The sequence below is a fragment of the Morone saxatilis genome, unplaced genomic scaffold, assembly GCF_004916995.1.
Source record: "Morone saxatilis isolate NCDOM2014 unplaced genomic scaffold, NCSU_SB_2.0 Contig8, whole genome shotgun sequence".
In the NCBI taxonomy this organism is placed as follows: domain Eukaryota; kingdom Metazoa; phylum Chordata; class Actinopteri; family Moronidae; genus Morone; species Morone saxatilis.
The window spans coordinates 8,935,553-8,958,821 of NW_023340257.1; the positions used below are offsets into that span (position 1 = coordinate 8,935,553).

Genomic DNA, 23,269 nt, shown 5'->3' on the forward strand with positions numbered 1-23,269 from the left:
AGCTATAGGCAGTGTCACATGGTTTCCCCCCAGACAGTATCAGAGATAAGGCCCCCAGTACTGCCTATTCTTTCCTCCATTCATGCTCATCTTCCTGTGCTTCTATCAGTCATGTGTCATCACTGGTTTTTCTTTCTCATTTGGGTTTCCATCCATTCAGGCTACTTTTCCGTACAAATGTGTTCCAGAGGAGATTCATAACTGCTGTGTTGCTTGTCATGCCATTTATCTCTGTTACATGGCAAAAAAAAAAAAAAAAAGCGACCCACCTATTGCTTTCATAATAGACAGCAGACCTGAGTGAAGCATTTGTAAAATTCGTTGCATTTGTTTGCCAAACTTGGAATAGCAAGTTGGTGGATTTTAGTACATCACAATAATTCAGTTTGTCATAAAAGCTGCTAGTTCAACAAAATTGTTTTGGTGGCTGACTACTTCTTGGTGCTTGGCAAACCCCACCAGCTGTTTACCTGAAACAGGTTAAAATAAGGAACCATTTTTAGAATATAATAAGTCTTTGCATTATATAGTAAACATAAAACTTTATTTAGTAGATCTTATTGAAGTGTTTAAACTTACTGTAGGTTGTTTTTTACACTGTTGTAAGCAACAAGGGGAAAATTCACAGTACCAGAGTAATCTCAAGTCTGCATTTGTATCAAAAGTGGCATTATTACCCGCATCTCTCTCTATCTCAGGATTTTTGTGTTTGTGACAAGTCGTCTGTTTGCTCTTTTCTCTTTGTCAATTTCTATTTTGGGAGACTTCCATTTGTTTTTTTTTCCTCCTTAAGTTGCTTCTCTGAATTTCCTTTCCAGGTTGATGCGATAAAGGAAAAGGTGAAAGTCGAATCCATTTTCTAATCATTCTTTTTGACCCCTCCCCCTTGTCCTGTAGCCTGTAGTTTGGAGGAGTGAAATTAGCAGAAACTGCATGTACCCTCTACCCCCCATGTCACTCTGCTGCTTCTGATTGTAAACTCCACATCTCAACTAGACCACCCACCAACCCACGAGACTCCAGAGCGGGGCTCTTTACACCCGTCCCTCAGGGCTCTGCTGGGTTTGCTGGTGTCAGTGACGGCTCTAGATCCACTTGTTATTGCATTACACAGGCACAAAACTGAACATAACTCCTCCTTGGAATTATGAAGTTCATCATTAATGATCGCTGACAGGATTTACCTACTGAGAGGTTTGCTCAGGCATGTCAATACAGTAACTTAAATACTTGTTAAGGAGCAGAATTACAGTTCAGAACTAGACTAGACTTTTGTTTTGCACTTTGCAAACAGCAGTTAAACAGTGAGAAATATGTAAATACAATAACAGTTTGTTGTCAGCAGGAAACAAACAGTAAACACAAAATTCTGACATGTTTTCGCATATTTTCACTGAAAACAGCTGCTGGCTGCAGCCAACGACAGTATGAAAGCAAAACAGAAAACTGAAATAATAAGCTGAAAGATGTATAAATCTCCCAGGAGTCCAAGGATAATCTTTGGACTCTGCAGTTGTCCCCCACACGCCTCTATTAAATGCGTCCCCACAGCCTTTATCCTCAAACACACTGAGCCGTCCACTTAAGCCAGCATTCCCATCAGCTCTCCTTAGGGTGTCTGTGAAGAGCGCCACTCTGGATAACTACCTCACCTACTGTGGTCAGGTCCTTTTCTCACAGACGGTAGATAAATTCTAATGTTAAACTGTCTTATAACACCACTCAGCTGCAGTCTGCTGCTCCTAGACATCATCCTGACATGGCTCAGGAAGCATATGTGTTTCAAGGCAAATTTATGATTCTTAACTATATATTTATGTTGAGAGGGGTGAGGGCATATGTGTATTTTGACCGATGTGCAGTAGCATAGATTGCAGCTAAGTGTAAGACCTAATTTTAGAAATACAAGAGGCAGTGAGGCATTATTTTTACGAAGTGACCATTCTTTCAGAGACCTTTCTATTATTTTTCTCCATGTCTGTCGGTATTAATGAATTTATTTCAAGGCAATAGAAGAACACAGGCGATTTAAAAAACCCCAAAACATGAGATACATGGCTACAGGGGTATTCCTATAATATATTTTCCTACAACATTTGTCTCTCTGAGCATTCTTTGCTACTTTAAAGTGTGGTCTCTTCAAGCAACAAACAACTTCAGTTTATGAGAGCAAATAATCTCTCATTTGGGTGTGTTCTCTGGGGGAAAGACTACATGTAAAGCGACAAGCATGCATTTCCCCCTCCCGTGGTAGCATCAGCAGCACTCAGGCCAGGCTAGGAGACATGGTTGTTGGCTGTGCCTGCTTCTGGAAACCTTGAACTGGCTGTACAAAACCATCCCCTCCACCCTCTCTCACACTCCCTCCACTATGCTCTCTGCTTCTCTGTCTTTTTTTCTCATGCACTCTTGAAGAAGAAAATAACTAAACTGCCGCTTCAGCATGTCTCTCAACCCTTCTCTTCTGAAACCAAACAACAGCCTGTCTTTCCTTAAAAACAGCCTGCTTAACCAGATTGACCGACTCTAGTAATAAACCAGGCAGTATGTAGAGAACTGAACCCAAAACCACTGAAACAGGAAAGCTATCCTGTTATGTCATTTAGCATTGTCAGTATTTAAGATGTACACTGTCACAGCTGAGATTAATATCTGAACCTTTTTGCTGGCTGCTTAATTCTCTGAATTGTTTTTAGCTCTATCTTTTGTCCTTTCCCCCTCCCGTCATTGTCTGCCTCTGAGCTGCTTAGCAAATACTGAAGCACCAAAGAAAAAACAGAAAGATTTAGCAAGTTGATTCTCAAGGCTGCTACATGCTTCTTGTAGCTGTTGGCACGCAGGCAGTGACTTAATTAGAGCACGTGTGAGGGCCGCGGGCATGCCTCTGAAAATGCTGACTTTTGATGACTTCACTTTGCACTGTTTCTGACACACCATGTGATTAATCAATTCATTGTGCAAATAATTGGGAGATTTATAGATAATGAAAATAATCGCTATATTCAGTGTTTGCACTAACAAACTAGGTAAACATCTCAAATAAGTAAACACAACTCAAATAAAGATGTTTATTCCTGTAACCCCAACACTGACTACAAAAAGCCATCATTTATGAAAGAGCATTTCTACGCCTGTCTCAAGGATGACAGTGATGTTTCTGGATGGCACACGCAAGTCTACAGACGAGACAGCATAAACACAGGCACATGAAGCATGTTTCAGCCTGACGTTCTGCCGTTACTCAATAACTAAATTTGATTACTTTGTTGTGTAAAGCATCTTTTGAAGCCCAGTCTTTCAGAATCAAGTCTTCGCCTCTGTTAGGTTCCTAATTACAGCTGGAAAATGTATTATTACCAATCCTGATTGCTACTGAAGGCTAATCAAGCTGTGTCTTGGTCTGCTTCTCTGTTCGCCATCTAAAATGCAAAACAGAGCAGAACGGTTTGATATTCTGCTATGAGATGGACAAACTAACTAACGGTGAAAAAACATGAATGCTTATCTTAGTGAGTCTGTCTATACTGGTGAAGGGTTGGTTCTCTACATACTCTACATTTCCTACATGTTTAGAGTAGATGATTTGGGTGGCTGGATGGTGGGACCATTATTGCCCTGTAGCTGTTTGTCTTTGTCTCCTCTCCAAATCCCTAATACTTGACACAAAGAAGTGGATGTCTATCTGATAGACTCTTGTAGCCAAGCTTGATAGAGTAGCCAGTAGCTCTCTAGATGTAGTTACTCCTCTTGCCTTCTAGAGGGCCTCCAACACATTAGCAAGGCCTGCCTCCTGCAGCCTGTTTTTTATTTAAATCTGGACTGTATTCATCTTCGCCTGTCAGGAATGGTCCCATCCGTCAGCCAGTGAAATAACCCAGAGGTCAGTTTTTTTACAAACCCGGCGTCTCAGCCCTTGCTCTTCAAGAGCCCCATCGGCCACAGTGCAACTGAAGTCTGACCCACTCACTGTCATTGTGTTTTCCACAGGTGGACAAACTCGAAGCCTCTGAGTCTCTGAGGAAACAGGAGGAGCAGGCTACTGAGTCTCAACCCATTGTTTACGGTAAAAAGACCACACACGCGATAATTAGGTTGCAATAATCCACCAGTTACGAGGACACTTAACACAAACAGGGAATATTTTTGACGTTAATGACTTTCCTAACTTCTCATTCTGATGTTTGTGTTTGCAGGCACACCCCAGCTCATGCTTACAGCAGGGCCCAACGTGGCCGTGCCTCCTCAGCAGCCCTACGGCTACGGCTACACAGCAGCACCAGGCTACAGCCAACCACCACAGCCCAGCTTCGGCTATGGCATGTGAACACCCAACAACCCCGACCTCCTCCCCCCCCCACCCCACCCTCCGCCACAACTTGACCCAAACACCTTCCTTCCATCAGCCCTTCTCTCTTTGTGTTCGTCACCAGCTTCCCATGGTCTTCTACTCACAACAGGGGCCACAAGCAAGCAACAGCCCACTCTCGTTTTGAGTACTATTTTTTTATTATGTTGTCCTGTTACAAGAGAAAACATTTAACTGCATTGAAGGACTTTTATTTGTATTGTTTGAAAAGAAATTGGACCACGTTTGTTTGTTTTTCACATTCCATATTTATGACTACTTATTTAGATTTTTTTTGTGTGTGTTTTGTTAATGTCGTGTTTTTTTTATTGGTTTATGGTTTGTGCAGAAGTGGACTTGCTATAGCTCAGCAATGAACCTTTGAAGTAGGTGGAGGAGCATTGGATTTTGCACTCGTGAAGAAAATTAATGTAGAGAAGCTCTTACTTTTGATGTACTGAACATGTGAACAGCTTACATTGTCTCGTTTGTCTGTATAATGCATTTCATCATTGTATATTCTGAGGAAAAAAAAGGTTACATATAATATTTGAACATATATTGCCATTTCAATGGCTATAGCTAGCAACACTAAGTGATGATAGTATATTCTGCACAGGCGTGTAGCTTTATGGAGTTTTAAATGCATACAGACGTATGTCACTGTGTGAATGAGGGTGTGTTTGTGTGTGTGTGTGCGAGTGTGACCTGATGGTCTAAATAAGAATTTTAACCCCCTCTCAGCCTGTAGGCTATCCAGTCCACCCTCCTAGATGTTAGCTCTCCCTCATTGGCTCCATGTATTTAGGTGACCTCTTGTGCCGTGTACAGTGCTTGTGTGAGACTGTATCTGTGTATGTGCAAGGACGGGACCACGGCAACCAAACCCCAGGGCCCTTAACCCTTAACCGTACCGTGTGTGTGTATTTACTCTGAACCCTCCTCGTGCTGAGGTCCGTGTATGCCAGGTGTTGTGGTGTTTCCCTCGGTCACCATTACTTTTTTTGCGTGTACAGATGTGAACATGACGAATTGAAAACGTTTAGATGGAGACCCCACCCATCTGTCCTCCACCCACCCTCCTGTCCTGTTTCCTCCTTCGCTAATGTTCAAACAAGGAGGCAGAAGAAGACAGGCATGTGGAACCTTTGGTGTCCTAATGACAGCTTGGTTAGATCCATAAACACTCCTGTAGGTTGTGTGTGTAGATGGTTATGATGAAGAAAATTAGGTCTCAGTACATCCAGTTCTTTGTCAAGAATGGTCTGAAATAAGAGCCTGTATTTACCTTGATGTACTTAACTTCCTTACATGCTTTAAGCTGTGTGTGTAAAGTGTCATCCTAACCCTAACATAAGTTGAATTCCTTTCTGTTGTCATGCATATTAGTAATAGAGGGGATCTGTCATTGATAAGTGGAAGAATATGACTCAACTGAAAGGGAAATACTAGCCTAAATAAAAACTAAAAATTGTACCCAGTCTCCTGTGGTTTAAGTGTGTGTGTGAGAGGAAGTAGTAATGTCTCAAAAAGTCACTTTAGTTTCCTAAAACACCATCAACTAATAAAACATGATTAAATGCTCATAAAACAGTGATGAAAGTGCAATAAAAACCTTTATTGGTACGCGTTTATATCAAGTTACATTAATACTAGAAACGTGTTTTTCCTTAAAGGAGTAAATTGTGGATTCGCGCCGTTTGGGATCCAGTCGTGAGTGAATCAGAGTAAGTAGGCCCGGGCCTTCCTTTCCACTTCACCGCAGTATTTTTCAGGGAGTCCCGTGGCCCTGCACATTGGCAAACACGTCAGGTTCATTCAGCATACACACACATTTACAATATGTCATTAACCATTAACATGCCTTGTACTTACTTGAGCTCTTTCAGCTTCTTCTGTTTGATCTCATCGAGGCGCATACGCCTCTGCCGGGCTTCCTCGATCAACCGATCAGCCTCCTCAAAGGTCTGTCTGCGATTAGTAATGGCTGAGAGCTCACAGTCCTTCACCTGACGTCGGATGGCGTCTGCATGGCGGAGCGCTTTCTGACGCCGTTGCTCTTCCTCCTCCTTATGTTTGATGATGGCTTCCTGTTGCGCCCTGTGTGGAGAAAGGTAGAAAGGGCAGGGAAACTAACATTAATATCATGGTATAGCTGAATAAATGGAAACAAATGTTAATGTCTCATCTTAAAGTAATGTGATTTGATGATGTGAGAATGAGTTCAGAAAAAACTAAAGTTTCTTACTTCAGCACTCTTTCAAACTCTGCCTTCTCCCGGCCAGCCTCGATCGACAGGAAGTGCTCTTTGCACTGAACCTGCTCCAAGCGAGCCGCCCTCAGCATCGCTTCCTCCTGCCCTTTCTTTGAGGCCAGCTCTTTTTCCTTTCTCCTCCATTCTCTATTTATACTCTCTTGATTCCTCTGAGCACGGAGCTCATCCTTCCAAATGCAAACACACACAAACACACTAAATTTGGACATACTGAATCCTTTCATTCCCATCAATCTGTATGAAAGGTAAGTGATTAGAGAGTTACAGGGTGTTAAAGGGTGAAATGCAGCAGGTGCCATCTTAAAAGGTCCAGTGTGTAACATTTAGGAGGATCTATTGGCAGAAGTTGAATATATTATTCATAGGTATGTTAGTGTCATTAGTGTATAATCACCTAAAAATAAGAAGCACTTTCTTTACGAGCTCACAGACTCATGTTGAACAGCCATGTTTCTACAGTGGCCCAGAACGGACAAACCAACCACTGGCTCTAGATATGGGCATTTAAGTTTTGCAGCCAGTGTAGTTTTTTTCTTTTCACTTGGAAAAGGAGGGTGGAGCAAGGGAGCTGCGATCTGCAACTACACCACCAGATGCCACTAAATTCTACAGACTGGACCTTTAAGGCGGTGCTCAGCTGGTGGGTTTAATCCTGACCTGCTCTGCCTTGTAGTCTTTTGCTTTTTCCTGCCTAGCCCTCAGCCTGGCAATCTCCAGCTCCTTCTCCTTCTTGATTTGTCTCTGCTCTGCTTCATATTCTGCCTCCCGCTCCTGCAGAGGTCATAAAACACTCAGTTATTTCACTGAATTGTGTGGGACTCCATACCCACACCATGGACCGTCTATGGCAGTAAAATGCTTTTTATCTGACCAGTTTCTTTCGGATGTATTCCATATCTCTCATGTCAGCCAGCTTCTCCTCCTCTCTCCTCCGCTCCTTGGCCCGCACGGTCTCTGCATTGATACGCATGACCTCCTCATGCAGACGCTTTTGCTCTTCCTTCTTCTTCTCCAGGGCCTGGAAGAAGACAACCAGTCAGAGAGAATGCAGACTCCAATGCATGTGTGTGTGGCTGCATATCCCTCTGGCCATGTATGTCACCCTGTCAGTGTGTTTGTGTGCATTGTCTCTGCATGGTCTGCACCTTGAGGTCTTCCAGGTTCATTTTCTCCTGGTTCTCTCGTATCTGCTGTCTCTCATACTCTTTCATCTCATCCTGCAGTCTCTCGTTTTCCAGACGTCTCTGGATCTGGTCGTAAATGAGCTGCATCCCACTGGAATATAACATGCAACACACACACGATAAATATGACAAACTGGAAGCCCAGTGCCTTTACTGCTCACCAGTCGTGTTATGCAGTATTCACAGGAAATGATCTGCTCAAACTTCATCCAAATTGCTGGATGGACTGGTACTGGTACTAGAGCACCAGCTCTACCAGGTGAGCTAGCAGGGTGCCACAACTCCATGAATGATTTTGAGTGTACTTCCCAGTAAAGCTTTCTTCACCTGATCCTCTGGTGTTTGCGCAGCTCATCAATCTTCTCCACAGTCTCCAAGGCCTTGCGTCGCTCCACCTCCATCATGGCGTCCAGACGCTTCTCCTCCTCTGACAACTCTACATGGATCTGTTTCTTCTCCTGGATCTGGGCATCTCGTGTGGCTTGACACTGAGCACCCAGAATCAGCTGAGGGGGACCACACACACACACACAGACACAGACACACACACACACACACAAAGTATTCATTGATGATCATTGATATATACAAAAAAAATCAGCAGTACCACCATCATTTGACGGGTTCACCTTTAGGCACTTTTTTAATCTTTCGTCGTCCACCTGTCCACAGCTACTTCTTACCTTGTTGAGCTGTTTTATCTCCTCCTCCTGCTCCATCCTTAATGCGCTGGCCCGCTCCACCAAGTGTTGCGCACGGTTCCGGGCCTCTAGCTCCAGCTCGGTCAGAGCCTGGTTCTCCTTACGGGACAGGTCTGCCTCAAAGATCTGAAGCTTCCTGTCCTCTCTAGCTTTCTGTAGGATTAGCGGTACATTAAAAAAAGAGAGGGGAGGGTTTATTGTCTTATAATAAGTCTGCAAGTTCAAGGGCCATTTTGATTGGAGTTTGTCAAGTTTCATACAATTTCCTCCTCTTTCTTCCTCTGATACGCCTCCTTCAGGGCCTCCTTCTCCTCCTTGGTGAGAACCTGGGACACTGAGGCGATCCGCTCAAACTCAGCCGATGGTAGAATGATGGACTCTCCTGAAGGATCCTGGATTGGGATCCTGGCATAATGACAGATAGTACATTTGTCCTATGTGCAATATGGGATTCAGTACTGCATTATGAATCAAAACGGTTGCTTGCACCTTTACAATACTGTGACTTTTTAATTTTATTTCTATGTTATACTACTGTGAATTATAGGGGTTGGTTATAAAGTTTATAATCTAATATAATGCTTTATATTATTTTTAAACTAACATTAACTACATGCATTTCCATCTATTCAAATGTGCATTATGGTTTTTATACCCACCCAGAGTTTCTGCAGGGTTCAACAGGTTCAATTTAAAAGACCATAATAATAATATTTAAGACCTATTTTACATCAAAACTGTCACAAAAAACAGCAGAGGGCTTCAAGGAAAATATTGATTCTATGTTAGTTTAGTTTTGTTGTTGTTACAGCATGATCAATAAAATGTTATTATCATAAACACATTTAAAAGTGAGACTGTTGTTAACAGTATTCAAGTAATGTTAATGTTACAATAATATATATTTAAGACTTTCAAAGGCCTAGAATTCAGATTATTTGATATAAAGCTTTTAAAGGCCCTGCGGACCCCCTGCCACAGACAAACCGACAGTGACTGTTACCTGAGATTGCGAATGAGGTCTTTGGTGATGATTTGAACAGTCTCTTCGCCCTGGTTCTTCTGCGACTGATTCTTGGTTTTGGAGGCTGAATTTCCACGTTTGTCTAACTGTGATCACACGTGGACGGAGTTAGTGATCAACGTCTCACAAACCCACTCAAAGCTTGTGATCTCTCCATCCGGACAATACATTACACTACTTAGGTACACCACCATAGCCCTACACTGATGCTGTAAGCCCAGGACATTATCAATGGGATGTGTTTATTACTGTACAGCACAACGTTGTATAATGAAATGAAGGTTTGCAGTTCCTTCCTGCTGCACAAAGAGAAAGATCATTACGTTTATACATAGAACAACAAAGGAAATAAATAAAATAAAACAATACAGCTATATTCATATATACATACACCCAGGAAATAACTCTGCAGCACATTTGTTTTATTTGTTTCTGGGGGTAAACAGCAGTAACAAGACAGAGATGACAATATGGTTTCATCTTCACATAAAAAGCAACATCTGAGACATTAAACATTTAACAAACTCTTTATTGTCTAGGCTGGGCTCTACCACATTCACTCACCGCTTTTGGGCTCCCAAACAGGGTTTCGTCCACCTGAGAGGTGGGGGCCAGCCTGTGGTAGCGGCCGGTGTGAGAGCTGCTCCTTGAGGTCCTGGAGCTGGACCCGGGTCTCTACAGGGATTAACATCAGCATGTGTCAGTACAAACAACGAGCTGCTGGACTCAGTAGCCCGGGTTTAGCAGGTCGCTACATTAAAAGTGGCCCGGCATTGCTTCTTATTTCAAACTCAAACTTACCATGGTCTTTGGTTAGTGGTGTCCAAGGCAACGGAGAATGAATTAACAGCCAACAGCTGGGTTAAAAAGATGAGTCGGTTTGTTATTGGTTAAAAAGACTGATAGCACTACAGCTAAACGTTTTATGTATAAATGTGTCTGGTTAACTCTTAAACTGGACAGTTTTGCGACATCCGTCGAGCGTGTGGAAATGTTTGTTATCTGTTGCCATGGGAACAAACGCGACAGCTAAACTAGGAGGAGGGGCTATCATGTTCCTGTTTGTGTGACAATGAATGAACTTCTATCTAATGTTAGTTACAACCTACAACTAACTGAACTAACGTAGATACCAAAAGGCAACGAGTCAGAGGCGGGACTTTACTAATATACATTTATATGCAACAGCAAAAACAATAAATACACTCATATTAGTGCTTCCTCAATAATACACACACACATTGATTATGCGACAGTTTTAACACTTACACCAAATACTAAATTGCAGGTTAACGCTAAATAAACATTAGTGCTATTTATATGTATCTATTTATTTCACAATTCACTTATTTATCAAGTTTATTTCACAGAAAAGCCGTCACTGTTGCCTAAACACGGTGTGTTGTGTGTGTGTGTGTGTGTGTGTGTGTCTGGGCGGCGCCAGTTCATCCACATGATGCGGAAACATCCTCTGCAGCCTGACATGAGCCGCTCTGCAATGACAACTGAGGCGACTTCATGTTGCGAACAACACGCACACAGCTGTGAGGTGGACACAGGAACCAGGAGTTGGACATACAGAGGTATCAAAGTGGTTTGCTTCCACTGAAGTCTGTTTATGTACAATATACACGCCTCACAATGTACTCACTAACTTGGCCTGCTTAAAGTATGGCTGGTTATAATTGTAAGGTTCCAGCTTTACTTGAACTTTTGAACTTAACTGAGATAAATGGCTTTTGTAGTCATGTGTGCGGTTATACTTCATGCCTTATTCAGATGTTGCCCACAATGACTGTGTAATCTCTCTTTTGCAGCTTTGCACTCATTTTGTACACACTCTTTCTGTCTCATAGATCTTTGGCTGTTGAGGATCACCACAGTTCACACAGGAGCCTCCCCCTGGTCTGCAGTGACTATTGGACTCCCCAGTAATTCATTAACCTCCTCAATCAGATGGGCAAACAGCAACAGATGAAAAGAACAGCAAGGTCACTGTTCAAGCTCTTTTTATAAATAGGTGCTTAAAGAAAACTGATCCTATACATTGTTTATGTCACTACCTGATTGATAAATGCCTTTTCCAACCCCCGTCGGGCCGGCCTGCAGCACATGGTAACAATCCAGATTAAATCAGTTTCAGGGCAGAGAAGTTGACCATTAACCTCCCCAGCAGATTGCAGACACCTCTCCGCGTGTAAGCAGCTGCTTCTGTACAGTGGATCCTGAAGCAAAGTTCACTGTCACAGGCAGCAGACGTCTGTCAGGCAGCAGGAGCTTGCTACCCTCCTCTGGATCTGTCCTCTGTTCTTCCACTTTTTGCCTTTTCTGTAGGACTAAATCTGCAACCATGGCTACAGCAAGTTATGGATACTACCGGGGCACTATATTTCTGGCCATGTTTGTCGGCTACACGCTGTACTACTTTAACAGGAAGACATTCTCCTTTGTGATGCCTTCGCTAATGCAAGAAATTGAGCTGGATAAGGATGACCTGGGTATGACACTGTTGATTTTCCTTCGACTTTATGCTTGATTATCATGTTTTGCCATTAATGCCGTGTATGTCAGAGATATTTAGGAGCAGGAAATCTTGCTATATATGTAATCTGCTCTGTGTACATTCCTCTTCTCCTGCCCTGCTCCTTTTGTTCAGGCATGATCACCAGCAGCCAGTCTTTGGCCTACGCTATCAGTAAGTTCATCAGTGGCGTTCTTTCGGACCAGATCAGCGCCCGCTGGCTCTTCTCCATTGGCCTGTGCATGGTGGGAGGCATCAATGTGGTCTTCTCCTGGTCCTCCACTGTCGCTGTCTTCTCTGCCCTGTGGTTTCTCAACGGTCTGGGCCAGGGCCTCGGCTGGCCTCCCTGCGGCAGGGTGTTGCGCAAGGTACTTAAGCCATAGGCCAGTATATCAGTGCTGCAATATACTCATATCTGATCCCCTGTTATTAAGAACAAAACAAACAGGCACCAAAATACACTGTTTAATTGTCCAGGAACATGTAGTATGAACTGGGTTCACTTATAGGCAGGAACACAATCAGACACACAATACACAAGTTAAAACATAAACATATCACCACATTGTTTATAGTGTACTCCAGAAACTACTGCAATATTAGAATCAGGAAGACTGCAGAAAACCTGTGTTGTTCTAATGTTAAATTTAACAAAATGTGGAATTATTAAAAGTTAGATTTTTGATTAAGGAAAGAAATGTGTTGTTGTTCCTTGCTCCTTTGTTAAATTGGTAATAATTCAGTTTTCCTGACCAAGTATTTCTTCTATATTGGACCGGAGGGGAATTCTACAGATGCGTGTTATTACATTTTCTGTCTTCAATGTTACAATGTTAAATATAAAATATGGACACATATACCTAATAGGCTTCTTTTTTGACAAATTCAGTGTTATCTTGTCCCTGACACTTGGTCATTGTTCTATTAGACAATTTACTTTACATTTCCTCCCAGAAGGGAATTAAATGCTGAGATGTAGGTCTATTGTGTATAATGTTTTTACCTCTCAACTCCTGTAATAATTTCATGTCATTATTTCCTTTTCTCTGCTGCCAGTGGTTTGAGCCCTCTCAGTTCGGGACATGGTGGGCAATTCTCTCCTGCAGCATGAACCTGGCTGGCAGCCTTGGCCCCATCATTGCCACGGTGCTGGCCCAGACTTACAGCTGGAGGACGATACTGTCAGTATCTGGAATGATTTGCGTGGCGTTCTCCTTTGTCTGTCTGCTGCTCATCAAGAATGAACCAAAGGACGTGGGGCTGCCCAATATAGAGGCGGCAGCCAAGAAGAGCAAAGGCGGTGAGAATTCACTGACTGAATTAGTTATTTATGTAAACATAAGCAATACTCATTTGACACATAACTGTAAATTTTCCAGCTGTGTGTGTGTGTTTTCATTCAGCATGTGCCTCCTGTGTTGTGACTAAAGGTTGCTGGACTTGTGTGAGCTGTGTCTAGCTCACGCACAGGCATTGTGAGAAATGTATGGAGAAGAGATGTTTTATGCATTAATCTGATTAGAAGCAGAGATCTCTCCCACCCCCTCCTCGGTTATGTTACACCCACTGTGTCGTGTTGAAGGTAATGTTTCAGCTGCACACAAAAACACCAGATTCGCAAATAATACTCAGTCTTCTGCTTGCTTCCTGTTCAGGATCCTCCAGTGATGAGAGCACCCTGTCAGAGTTCCTGCTGTCACCCTACCTGTGGCTGCTGTCTGTGTCCTACCTGGTGGTGTTTGGGGTGAAGACGGCGTGCACCGACTGGGGCCAGCTGTTTCTCATTCAGGACAAGGGCCAGTCTACACTCATGGGTATGGAAGCGGGATAGAGTCGATACTTCCAGGTTCTGTTGAGAAATATGTTACGCGTTAAGTTTCATTAGCTTATTATTTGTAGTGAATCATTGTGTTCTTCTCCATAGGTAGCTCATACATGAGTGCCCTGGAGGTGGGAGGCCTGTTGGGCAGTCTCGCAGCAGGTTTCCTCTCTGATAAGGCTGTGGCCAAAGTGAGTTTACATACAGTAAACATCTGAATGATCTTAGATACTCTTTGTCATACAGCTTTGATTATACAATATGCAGTGGTACTGTTTGCACCGTAACCTTTATGGAAGTAGTGCATATTACAGAAGTACAACTTGATATACAACATGATAACCAACCAACACATTATTCATCTGTGAAAAGGTTGACATTTTCGCTGTCAATATTGAATTTCACATTCCAAGTCTCAGATGTCTCACAGCCTTAAAGGTTATGATACATTTTCTCTGCTTTTGGTCTCTTTTTCATGACTGAATGGAATTTGGCAACAATAGAAATTCTGCAAAACCCACCTGTCTTTATTTATTTCCTTTTTTGTACAGCAAGGTATGAGAATCTATGGCAATCCCCGCCACTTTGTCCTGATCTGCATGATGGTTGGAATGTCTGTGTCCATGTACCTGTTCAGAGTCACAGTTACTCCCGACAGCTCAAAGGTATCTGCTCTAACACAGACATCCCCATGAACAAAAATGATCGACTGATTCTTCAGCACAGACTCATGGCTGTATCTTTCATTTGTTCATTCAGGTGTGGATACTCATACTGGGTGCTGCTTTTGGTTTCTCCTCTTATGGACCGATAGCATTGTTTGGCGTTATAGCCAATGAGAGTGCCCCATCCAACTACTGTGGGACGTCACATGCCATTGTGGCCCTGATGGCCAACAGTAAGTTGACTGATTTCAGAATTGTGCATCAACTGTGCATCAACTGTATCTTATTGTCTTATATTTGGTGTAGCAGGTTGACACTTGATTAACTGAGTGGACTGAATGTGCTACACTTTGTATATTCTCTAAGTGAAGTTTTTGTTCTGCTCAGTTGGTGGCTTCCTGTCTGGACTTCCCTTCAGCACCATCGCCAAGCACCACGGCTGGGAAGCGGCATTCTGGGTAGCAGAGGTCACCTGTGGCATCACCACTATTGGATTCTTCCTGCTGCGCAACATCCGAACCAAGATGGGTCACGTCTCCAAGAAGGCAGACTAAAACATCATTGCACCTATTCCTCTGCTCCAAGAGGACAACTGGATACTTTGAGCCATCATTGTATTGTCATATTTTTCTTACTTGATTTTTTTTAATACCATAGTATTTTCTCTGTCAGTCTAACAGGAAACTCTGAGAAGTTAAGCACTTTTTCCTAAAAAGCCTGTTTTGAAAGGTCCTTTTCTACATACGATATTTGTAAACACATCAGTAACTTAAGAAGGGAACATTGTGTAGGTCATATAATGAAATGTGGCATAAACACAACTAGAGAAAGGTTTTCTCTTCCAAGGCCGATTAAGTATTTCAACACTGAGAGCACACAACTAAACCTGGTTTAGAAACCGGTATATTTTATATTATACAATATATACATATTATACGATATCTGTGTTAAAAAACAAGTCTGTAGTGAAATTACAAAACTTACACAATGATCATTTTTTGTAGAAAGTGTGTGGTCTTGTGAGAAAAGTCAAAGGCTTGAATAAATTAACTTTGTTGTTTCAGTCACTTGCTCAATGCCCAGTAGACAACAGTTAGAATAGTTAGTAATTCAATATATATGCAGCCAAAAACAAATGTTTTGAAACGTTCACATACAGCATGTCATTTAATCTTCAAGTATTTACAAAAGATGATGTATTTACAATGTGTTAATTGCCAGTTTGACACCAACTGGGGAAAAGAAACAATGAAATTCAACCAACTGAACTTAAGACATATGAAGTCTGTGAATCTGTTAAGGTCAGAAGTTACAGCACGCTCTGTATAGTCCTATCTAGTTCAAGATCCTGCTCCAAAGTTGCCAGCTTTCTCTGCGATCTCCAGAGAACTCTTCAGGTTCTGATCAAAGAGTTCACACCTGAAAATCAGAAAACAAAACACACACAGTGTCAGAAAACACAAGTAAGTAAGTGAATGTGTGGGTGTTGTTGATATGTACCAAGACAGCATCATCCTGATCCTCTCTATTACCTGATTGGCATCTCCAGAGAATAAAAGGGATTCTTGAGGGCAAAATCTGAATAGATCTCATAAATCTTCCTCAATAGCGCGTCAATACCAGATTGACGAGGGTCCGCCAGCACGATAAACTTTATCCCTGAAAGAACGGACATGGAACAAGCAGTGAGAAAGACGTACAATAAGCTAATGAGGCCTGTTGAGTGCTCCTTTTATAAGGATGCTACAGAGTGGGTGGATTATTAATGAGCCATTGGGACTGGATATCACTGCCTCTGCTTTCATGCACAGCAGCACTCACACCACTGACCTGTCAGAGTCTGGAAGCAGTGGAGCTTGAAGACGTCTGTTTCTAGCATCTCGATCCCTGAACTGCCAACTTCAGGGGACAGCTGTGATCCTATAGCAAACAACCTAGAGAGAAACACACAGAGCAGTTTAATGCCTGAGGTAAGGATCAACTGAGGCTGATTGGTGCCCAAACTACCGGAGTACTGTAGCTCAGTTAGATCACTACAGAAGGAACCTGGCTCCTCTGGATGACTGGTGTCAATGTGAAACATGGATGTGACCATTGATGGGACTTACGAGTGGAACATAGAGGCCAGCATCAGCTTCTCATTGGAGCTCAGGCGTGCCCGTCCAAAGCGAATAGACACTGGGTAATTTGCGGGGTCCTTTAAATATTCAAGGGTGTCCTTTCCGTCTGCGGTGTTTTTGCCAATGACATCAACTCCATTGATGGACAGCACCGCATGGCCCACTGGAGAACGACAACACGGGCTCTTAAGTCTCACACAATACAGTTTAAAGTCAGCCTTAATGGTGGAACAGCCCCCCTGTAACGTTACAATGAAGACCACTTTTAATGTAATCATGCAGACACAGTAGTTTCCTGTTAGCCAGGCCACAGGAAACTGCACAAACGAGTGTAATTACACGTTTAGAATCGCCTGAGTTGTTCAGGTTTTACGTCTTAAATATCGTTAAACACTCCCAGCTAACTAGGTTATCGAGCAACGAGCTATCGATAGGTAGCTAACGATATTCGGTACGTCGTTACCTCTGATTCCGTCCCGCTGTCCAAACGATACGACCACCTTTTCATCGTGATGCTTGAGCACCAGGTCTAAAGGATAACTGAAGGTCTTCTCGGCCTCCGCTCTCGGGACGTAGTTGTCATATTGGTAGATTAAACCTCCAGCCTTGTTCACCACATACACACTGAAGATCACCATCTTGGCGACGTCCTGCCCAGCTGACAGCAGCGTCATGTGACACGGACGCGTCAAAAGACCGGAGCAAATATAAATGAGCTCATACTTTGCTAGTTTGAGTGTCTTTGAGTCACTTTTATCGCCCTGTTAATCTCATAACGAGCGGTGTAAGCGCGCAGCAGTTTGGTGAGCCAATAACGATGATCAAAATCGAGTTTAAAAAAAGAAAACACGTTAAAAACTCAATTTCCCATAAGCCCCTCTTCCATTTCCGCATATACAGGTTGTCTAAGGGGCTCTTGCACGGGTGAACTTCCTTTCGCTCCGACATCTTGACGAGGAAACATGGTGAGGACAGTTATCACACGTTTTATCGAGACTAATGAATAAATGGCCGTGTTTCTGCAACTCATTTAGACTTCTAATAAGTCGGACTGAGGGGTGACGGCAGTGTGCCTTCCTTCCCCGCGATAAGAGTTTGTGAATGAAGCGAACTGTTGTTACTTTTTACTCCTTTAGCGGCGTGCTAGTCCGCTAGCTAGTCTGCTAATTCCACCATGCTTTCGTGCTACACTGTCTTTGCTGAAAATTAGCCCAACAACGTTGTCACTCACAACTCCTCTTAAGTGATACATGTCTATTTTAAATGTACACACGACGCTAACACTAAAAACTAGTACATGGTTCACGTATTGTTACGATGCTAATTGTTGGACTAGAAAGGCTCGGTGGAGACACTGACAAGGCCATCCCATGCCGGCTAGCAGAGTTAACCTCCGGCTGCTCACTGTCTATCCATTACCTTACTGAAGAAACGTATCTAGACTTGAACACACGGACATTGAAGCACACATTGCCCCTGAGTGTGGAGGATTATAATTTGTCGTCTTCTGTTTTCAGCCTCCCAAGCAAGACAAGAAGAAGGACACTGGGAAGTCCAAAAAGGACAAGGACCCAGTCAACAAATCTGGAGGCAAAGCCAAGAAGAAGGTATGCAGCGGGTGATACTCATCCAGAATTAACCCTTCACATGTGACGCGGTTTCTGAATAATTGTTGACTAGGTCCACTGTAGAGCTTTCCTCCTCACCTGAACGACGTTTGTCTTTGATTCTGAGCAGAAGTGGTCCAAGGGAAAAGTGAGGGATAAGCTCAACAACCTGGTGCTCTTCGACAAGGCAACCTACGAAAAGTTGTACAAAGAGGTGCCCAACTACAAGCTCATCACCCCCGCAGTTGTGTCCGAGAGGCTGAAGATCCGTGGCTCCCTGGCCAGGAACGCGCTCCAGGAACTGCTCGCCAAAGGTGAATTCACCTGCCCGTAGCCCCAAAGGGTGAACACTAGGTCGGACAAAATGCTGCGTCTAAATCAAATAGGGTTAACTTTGAATGCATTAGAATATGAGGACATCCTCATGGTGGGTTGTTTCAGTAGGACTTGACTCGAGGCTCCCACACACTTTCTGATTGTGTATGTTACATTTTCAGTATACTTACTATTATACGCGACAACTTCAAGATCCTTGATAATCTGCGGTGTTAACACGTGAAGAACGTGATACACCTGCAGTTTAGCCCTTTTTTTTTTTATTGCGCAAGTCTCATTCGTGTCCAGGCAGAATTGGGTGGATTGTTGATCCAGCACAAAGTTATCTGAGGAATTTTAGTAAATTTGACTTTGTTTACAAATGTTTGATCATTTTAAAAGTGTGGATCCAGGCAAAAGTCCATTTAAATTTGGAGCAGAGCAGAATATTTCCTGTGGTCTGAGTAATTTCACCTGTCAGAATACATGTGTTGCAGAAGGGGTGGAACTCCAACATAATAACATGTTTTGCCATCTAGCACATTGTGTTCTAAAGCAGCATTAAGCTCACCCGGTCAGTGTAACCCTGCGTTCATCAAACACTGCCTGTTGATGTATAAACGCTTACACACTCCACGTCCACGCCAGAGTGTTTTTGTAGCCGTTCCATCAGTAGTTTCACTGACAGTGATTTGCATGGTTACTATGCAACATGATGACTGCTACATCACTAATCAAAGCTGCAACATTGTTTTTGTAATTTCTTTATAAATATTTAGTCTCCTCTCCAAAACATCCCAGGTTCAAACTGCCAGATGAAAGCAAGGGTACAACAAATACTGTTTCCACACGTTTTAATAATGCACTACTTTGTTGCATCCCACCAGATCTAATCTCATCTAATGGAGGACCTTGTTTCCGTGTCTTTATCTATGAAACCTGCCACCTGTAATAAATGAGTTGTATGGGATAATTACTGGTGCCAAAAATAATTAGTTCTTAAGCTGCAACTTAATTTTTGCCTTCACTTCTAAACGTTGTGGTTATACTGATTATATACTGATATTCTTTCTAGATGCAATGGCTGCATTGAATGCAGAGCTGTAATACGTATATTGCCAGTGCTTACTTTATCTTATCATAATGATGACAAATGTCTCTGTTAACTCGGTGAAATGATCTGTTGCACCCATCTGCTGTCAAGTGAGCTGCAGTGCAGAACTACAATAGGAAAATGGTGAACATGAGAATGTGCTGACAGAACATGGTCCTGTTTTGTCTTCCAGGCATGATCAAACTGGTGTCCAAACACAGAGCACAGCTGATTTACACACGTAACACCAAGGGAGGAGACGAGGAGGCGGCCGCAGAGAAAGCATAATCAGGTAGAGCAGCAGAGCCGTTACAGCTGCTTACATCTGATCTTTGGCTCATTCTTGAGCTGCGTCCACTGACCTGCTGCCTTTTTCTCTTGCAGGTTCTCCTGTTTGCTTCCTCTTGTTGAGCTGTTTGTAATGAAAGGTGAATAAAAATTGTAAAGACAAACCCTCAACTGTGTGTTTGTTTATTGGTCATCATGTCAGTGACTGGTTTACCTGATGGTTTACTTGGTTTGTATAACCATGTATGGTATATGTCTATCATAAGTTACAGCCGGGAAAATGAAACGACTCTGGACCTACCTTGCAAAACATGGAAATGTTTGAAAGTAAAGCAACAAACTACAGGTTACTCAGAGTTAAAATAATGGCACACTTTTTTTTTATTTGCACATACAGAATCTGAAATAATGTACAATTATTTTAGCAGGTGAAATAATTATACTGAAGTGTTCTGCTGTTTAATGGAGCAGCACCAAGCAGGCTGCGCTTTATTTAGTTCCTGTTCCTTCAGATTTGTGGTATCTGAAAATCTGTATGTTCAGTAGAAATGACAGCACGCACTAGACCAGGTTACTGGTTTTGAGTGGAACTGGCCCCATGTCTGGTTAATGCAGTTTAAAGTCGGGATCAGTTGATGACAACACATGTCCCAATGGGCAGTCATAATCTTTCTTCTCTACAAAAATGCTCTTGACACTGATGCTGCCAAAAAATACTATAAAACTACAACACAAAGCAGGTGCTCCTGATGTACGTGTAGGGAAACACTGTCCATAAAGGAAAACAGTCGTTGAAAAATTAAATGCATTGGTCTTATTTTTAAGGATCCCCTCTAATGTATTAAGACATGACATGACAACAGTCACTTGGAACAATGTGAGCCTGATATCTTGTTTTCTGGAGGAAAAGTTAAAGTAACTTCAACACTAACTTCTTAAAATAAAAATGTTACCTCTTTCAAAATTCAAAACTATATGAATATGCAAATTTGGCTCATTTCTGTTTTCCTGCTGGACACAAGATGTTTGTGTACATGCATCATTCTGCACACTGAAGCTCATCCAACTATGAACAAGAAGAAAAACATTTTAGATAGGGTGTGTACCTCAATTTATTTTTATTTTTTTTGTGGGTTGGAATCCATCCTCTTTCTTGTTAACGTTGAACATTAACTGCGCGGATTGATTTGAGGTATTTTGACTTAACATCAGAGACATTGAAAGCTTTCCAGGCATTACTCTGTTCAAAGCAGCACACTTGAGATGAGAGCCTGTGCTGCTGGCAGCGTTCACACCTCATTTAGCGCCCGTGTTGTGTTCAGTTATTATCAGTGTCCTTGGTAATGATAGTCCTCAGTTCTGCACCTACACCATGTACCTAGTGTTGTCATGCAATAAATTGAAAGGGACACTCTGACTCTACTGATCTTGTTTTTAGTACAGAATGGATCATTTCTAACTTTGTGCAAAATCTTAACCATTTGTCTGTTTAAAGCCACAGGCAGTGAAAGGTTATGAGATATTGATAAGAAATAGCATGGAATAAAGCCGTCTCCACTGTCAGATGTTTGCTCGGGGCATGAAAGACACAGTAGTCTTGTGATGGATGCTGTCAGATGTCTCTTTTTCACTGCACAGCATCACCTCGAGCAGCAACAGCACAACAAACTGCAGGATGCACGCCACTGACAGATGCACCGCCTGTCCACTCCTCCAGCATCTGCCTGTGAGAACAAAAAGACACTTACTGCCTGTTTTTCAATGCAGATGACTTCGTACCGACACTTCGCACTAGTGGCTTTTTTAACAGACCATCATGTATTTGAGTATTTCTTGTAGTTTTTCCCATCAGCCTAACTGAATTCTTTATAAGTCTGTGTTTTCTGGGGATCGCTAAAAGTGCTTCCTTTATCGCTTTAATCTTTTATACTGTGAATGCAAAAAGGGTAGTGCAATCAGTGTTTGCAATCATGTCGGACTTTTATAATGAAATAACAGTAATCAGTAATTTCGTGCTGGCATTGTGAATTCCTCAATTATTTCACATTTAAAGGTCCAGTGTGTAGCATTTAGTGACAGATAGCGATGTGGTTGCTGATTGCAATGCAGAAATTAGGCAAAATGTATTTTCCCTGATTGGCTAAGTCATGACCCACCTTATTCTACCACTGATTGGCTAGTATTTGTTGCCATCATTGGTATGGCCACAAGGAGTGAGAGTGGTTAGGATCAGGCTAAAAATGTTAGGGTAAGCCAATCAGAGAAAAAAAAGATTGTGTCCCCAAGCATCTGTAGATATAAAGGCCTAATTTTCAAGTAACAAAAACAACAATTTTCTGGTGATGAAAACATAGTTTCTGTATGTGTATTATATTCCATTTCTGGACGCTGGACCTTTAAAGGCACTTTACACCCACTGGTGTTTTCAGTTATAACATCTGATTAGCCTCCTGCACAGGTTGAAGGTGGGTGGTGCTATGCTAAGAATTTTCTGAGGTCATTAGTCTCCATGTAAAGGTACGGTCACATTTACCTTCAGTTCAATGCTGCACTCGGCTCAGAAAAAGGATATGATGACATGGTGGGTAACTGAGCAGAGCAAACACAAACTACACACACCCATACCACCAGTTTATAGTCTGGTGTGCTATTGTACGAAGCAAGGGGATGACACTGCAGGATTTATTTTTAATTAAAGGGCTAGATTAAGGGATCGCAGGTTGCAATTAAGTGAACGCGGTTCACATTTGTATTTGGCAAACCTGGGAATGAGGACAAGCTGTGAAGTGTGCAGGAGAAACTATGGTGGCTGTGAAACTCATCAAAAAAAAGCCCCTATCTAAAGCCAGTGTTTGGTTTGTCCCTTCTGGGCTACCAGAACCAAACTGAGACCACTGAAACATATGCTTAAATGTGTCTCTTGTATGGACTTCAGTTGGTAGGAGGGGAGTGAATATTCATACAATATATCAGAAGTGTAATGTGACTATACCTTCAAGGTGTAATTTGGTTCACCCCAACAGGTGCAACAAAGCTAACAATAGAGTCATGGAGACATTAATCAAGCTCAGTGCATGCACACCCACACAATCCTAATTAGGTGTAATTAGGCACAACAATTCCAATCACTGTAAGCTACCATGGATGTGCCTTGACATTTGTATTCCATTTCATAACATTCAAAACCGTCATGAAGCCCCTGGGCTCAACCAAACGCAATAGAGAGCTGGGGTGCATCTAATTACAGTCAAAGTCCAGCAAGTACGTAAAGAGTTTGAACACCAAATTTTTGTTTTTTCCTATTTTTGTGCA

At 42.4% G+C, this 23,269-nt stretch overlaps 5 protein-coding genes across 8 annotated transcripts in view; 3 read left to right on the forward strand and 2 right to left on the reverse strand.

Annotated features, from left to right (window-relative positions):
* The window catches only part of LOC118342130 (clathrin heavy chain 1), a 24,458-nt gene extending 18,654 nt beyond the window's left edge, over positions 1-5,804 (forward strand). For 2 of the 4 annotated variants that reach the window (XM_035680578.1, XM_035680579.1), the window contains 3 exons: positions 819-839; positions 3,988-4,063; positions 4,194-5,804. In XM_035680578.1, coding sequence (XP_035536471.1) covers positions 819-839; positions 3,988-4,063; positions 4,194-4,324 — 228 coding nt within the window. In that variant the 3' untranslated portion in view covers positions 4,325-5,804. The remainder of the gene's footprint in view (positions 1-818; positions 840-3,987; positions 4,064-4,193) is intronic. The other 2 variants (XM_035680580.1, XM_035680581.1) reach the window with 1 other exon arrangement.
* Positions 5,805-5,942: 138 nt separating this feature from the next.
* cfap45 (cilia and flagella associated protein 45) lies at positions 5,943-10,511 on the reverse strand. Its single transcript, XM_035680582.1, has 12 exons — positions 10,331-10,511; positions 10,094-10,204; positions 9,509-9,615; positions 8,766-8,910; positions 8,488-8,658; positions 8,132-8,310; positions 7,766-7,895; positions 7,492-7,638; positions 7,278-7,391; positions 6,594-6,787; positions 6,221-6,445; positions 5,943-6,134 (listed from the first exon to the last, which is right to left on the reverse strand). The coding sequence occupies exons 1-12, from the start codon at positions 10,331-10,333 to the stop codon at positions 6,068-6,070; spliced, it is 1,593 nt and encodes a 530-aa protein (XP_035536475.1). The 5' UTR covers positions 10,334-10,511; the 3' UTR covers positions 5,943-6,067.
* Positions 10,512-10,980: 469 nt separating this feature from the next.
* slc37a4a (solute carrier family 37 member 4a) lies at positions 10,981-15,597 on the forward strand. Its single transcript, XM_035680583.1, has 9 exons — positions 10,981-11,112; positions 11,386-12,027; positions 12,186-12,418; positions 13,107-13,350; positions 13,706-13,864; positions 13,975-14,060; positions 14,421-14,534; positions 14,629-14,767; positions 14,922-15,597. Exons 2-9 carry the CDS (start codon positions 11,880-11,882, stop codon positions 15,086-15,088), a joined length of 1,290 nt encoding a protein of 429 aa, XP_035536476.1. The 5' UTR covers positions 10,981-11,112; positions 11,386-11,879; the 3' UTR covers positions 15,089-15,597.
* Positions 15,598-15,672: 75 nt separating this feature from the next.
* Positions 15,673-17,326, reverse strand: trappc4 (trafficking protein particle complex 4). The gene is made up of 5 exons (XM_035680584.1): positions 17,118-17,326; positions 16,643-16,817; positions 16,365-16,468; positions 16,067-16,193; positions 15,673-15,953 (listed from the first exon to the last, which is right to left on the reverse strand). Exons 1-5 carry the CDS (start codon positions 17,290-17,292, stop codon positions 15,875-15,877), a joined length of 660 nt encoding a protein of 219 aa, XP_035536477.1. The 5' UTR covers positions 17,293-17,326; the 3' UTR covers positions 15,673-15,874.
* Positions 17,327-17,554: 228 nt separating this feature from the next.
* On the forward strand, positions 17,555-20,124 carry rps25 (ribosomal protein S25). The gene is made up of 5 exons (XM_035680585.1): positions 17,555-17,619; positions 18,172-18,261; positions 18,392-18,575; positions 19,863-19,961; positions 20,054-20,124. Exons 1-4 carry the CDS (start codon positions 17,617-17,619, stop codon positions 19,955-19,957), a joined length of 372 nt encoding a protein of 123 aa, XP_035536478.1. The 5' UTR covers positions 17,555-17,616; the 3' UTR covers positions 19,958-19,961; positions 20,054-20,124.
* Positions 20,125-23,269: the final 3,145 nt, after the last annotated feature.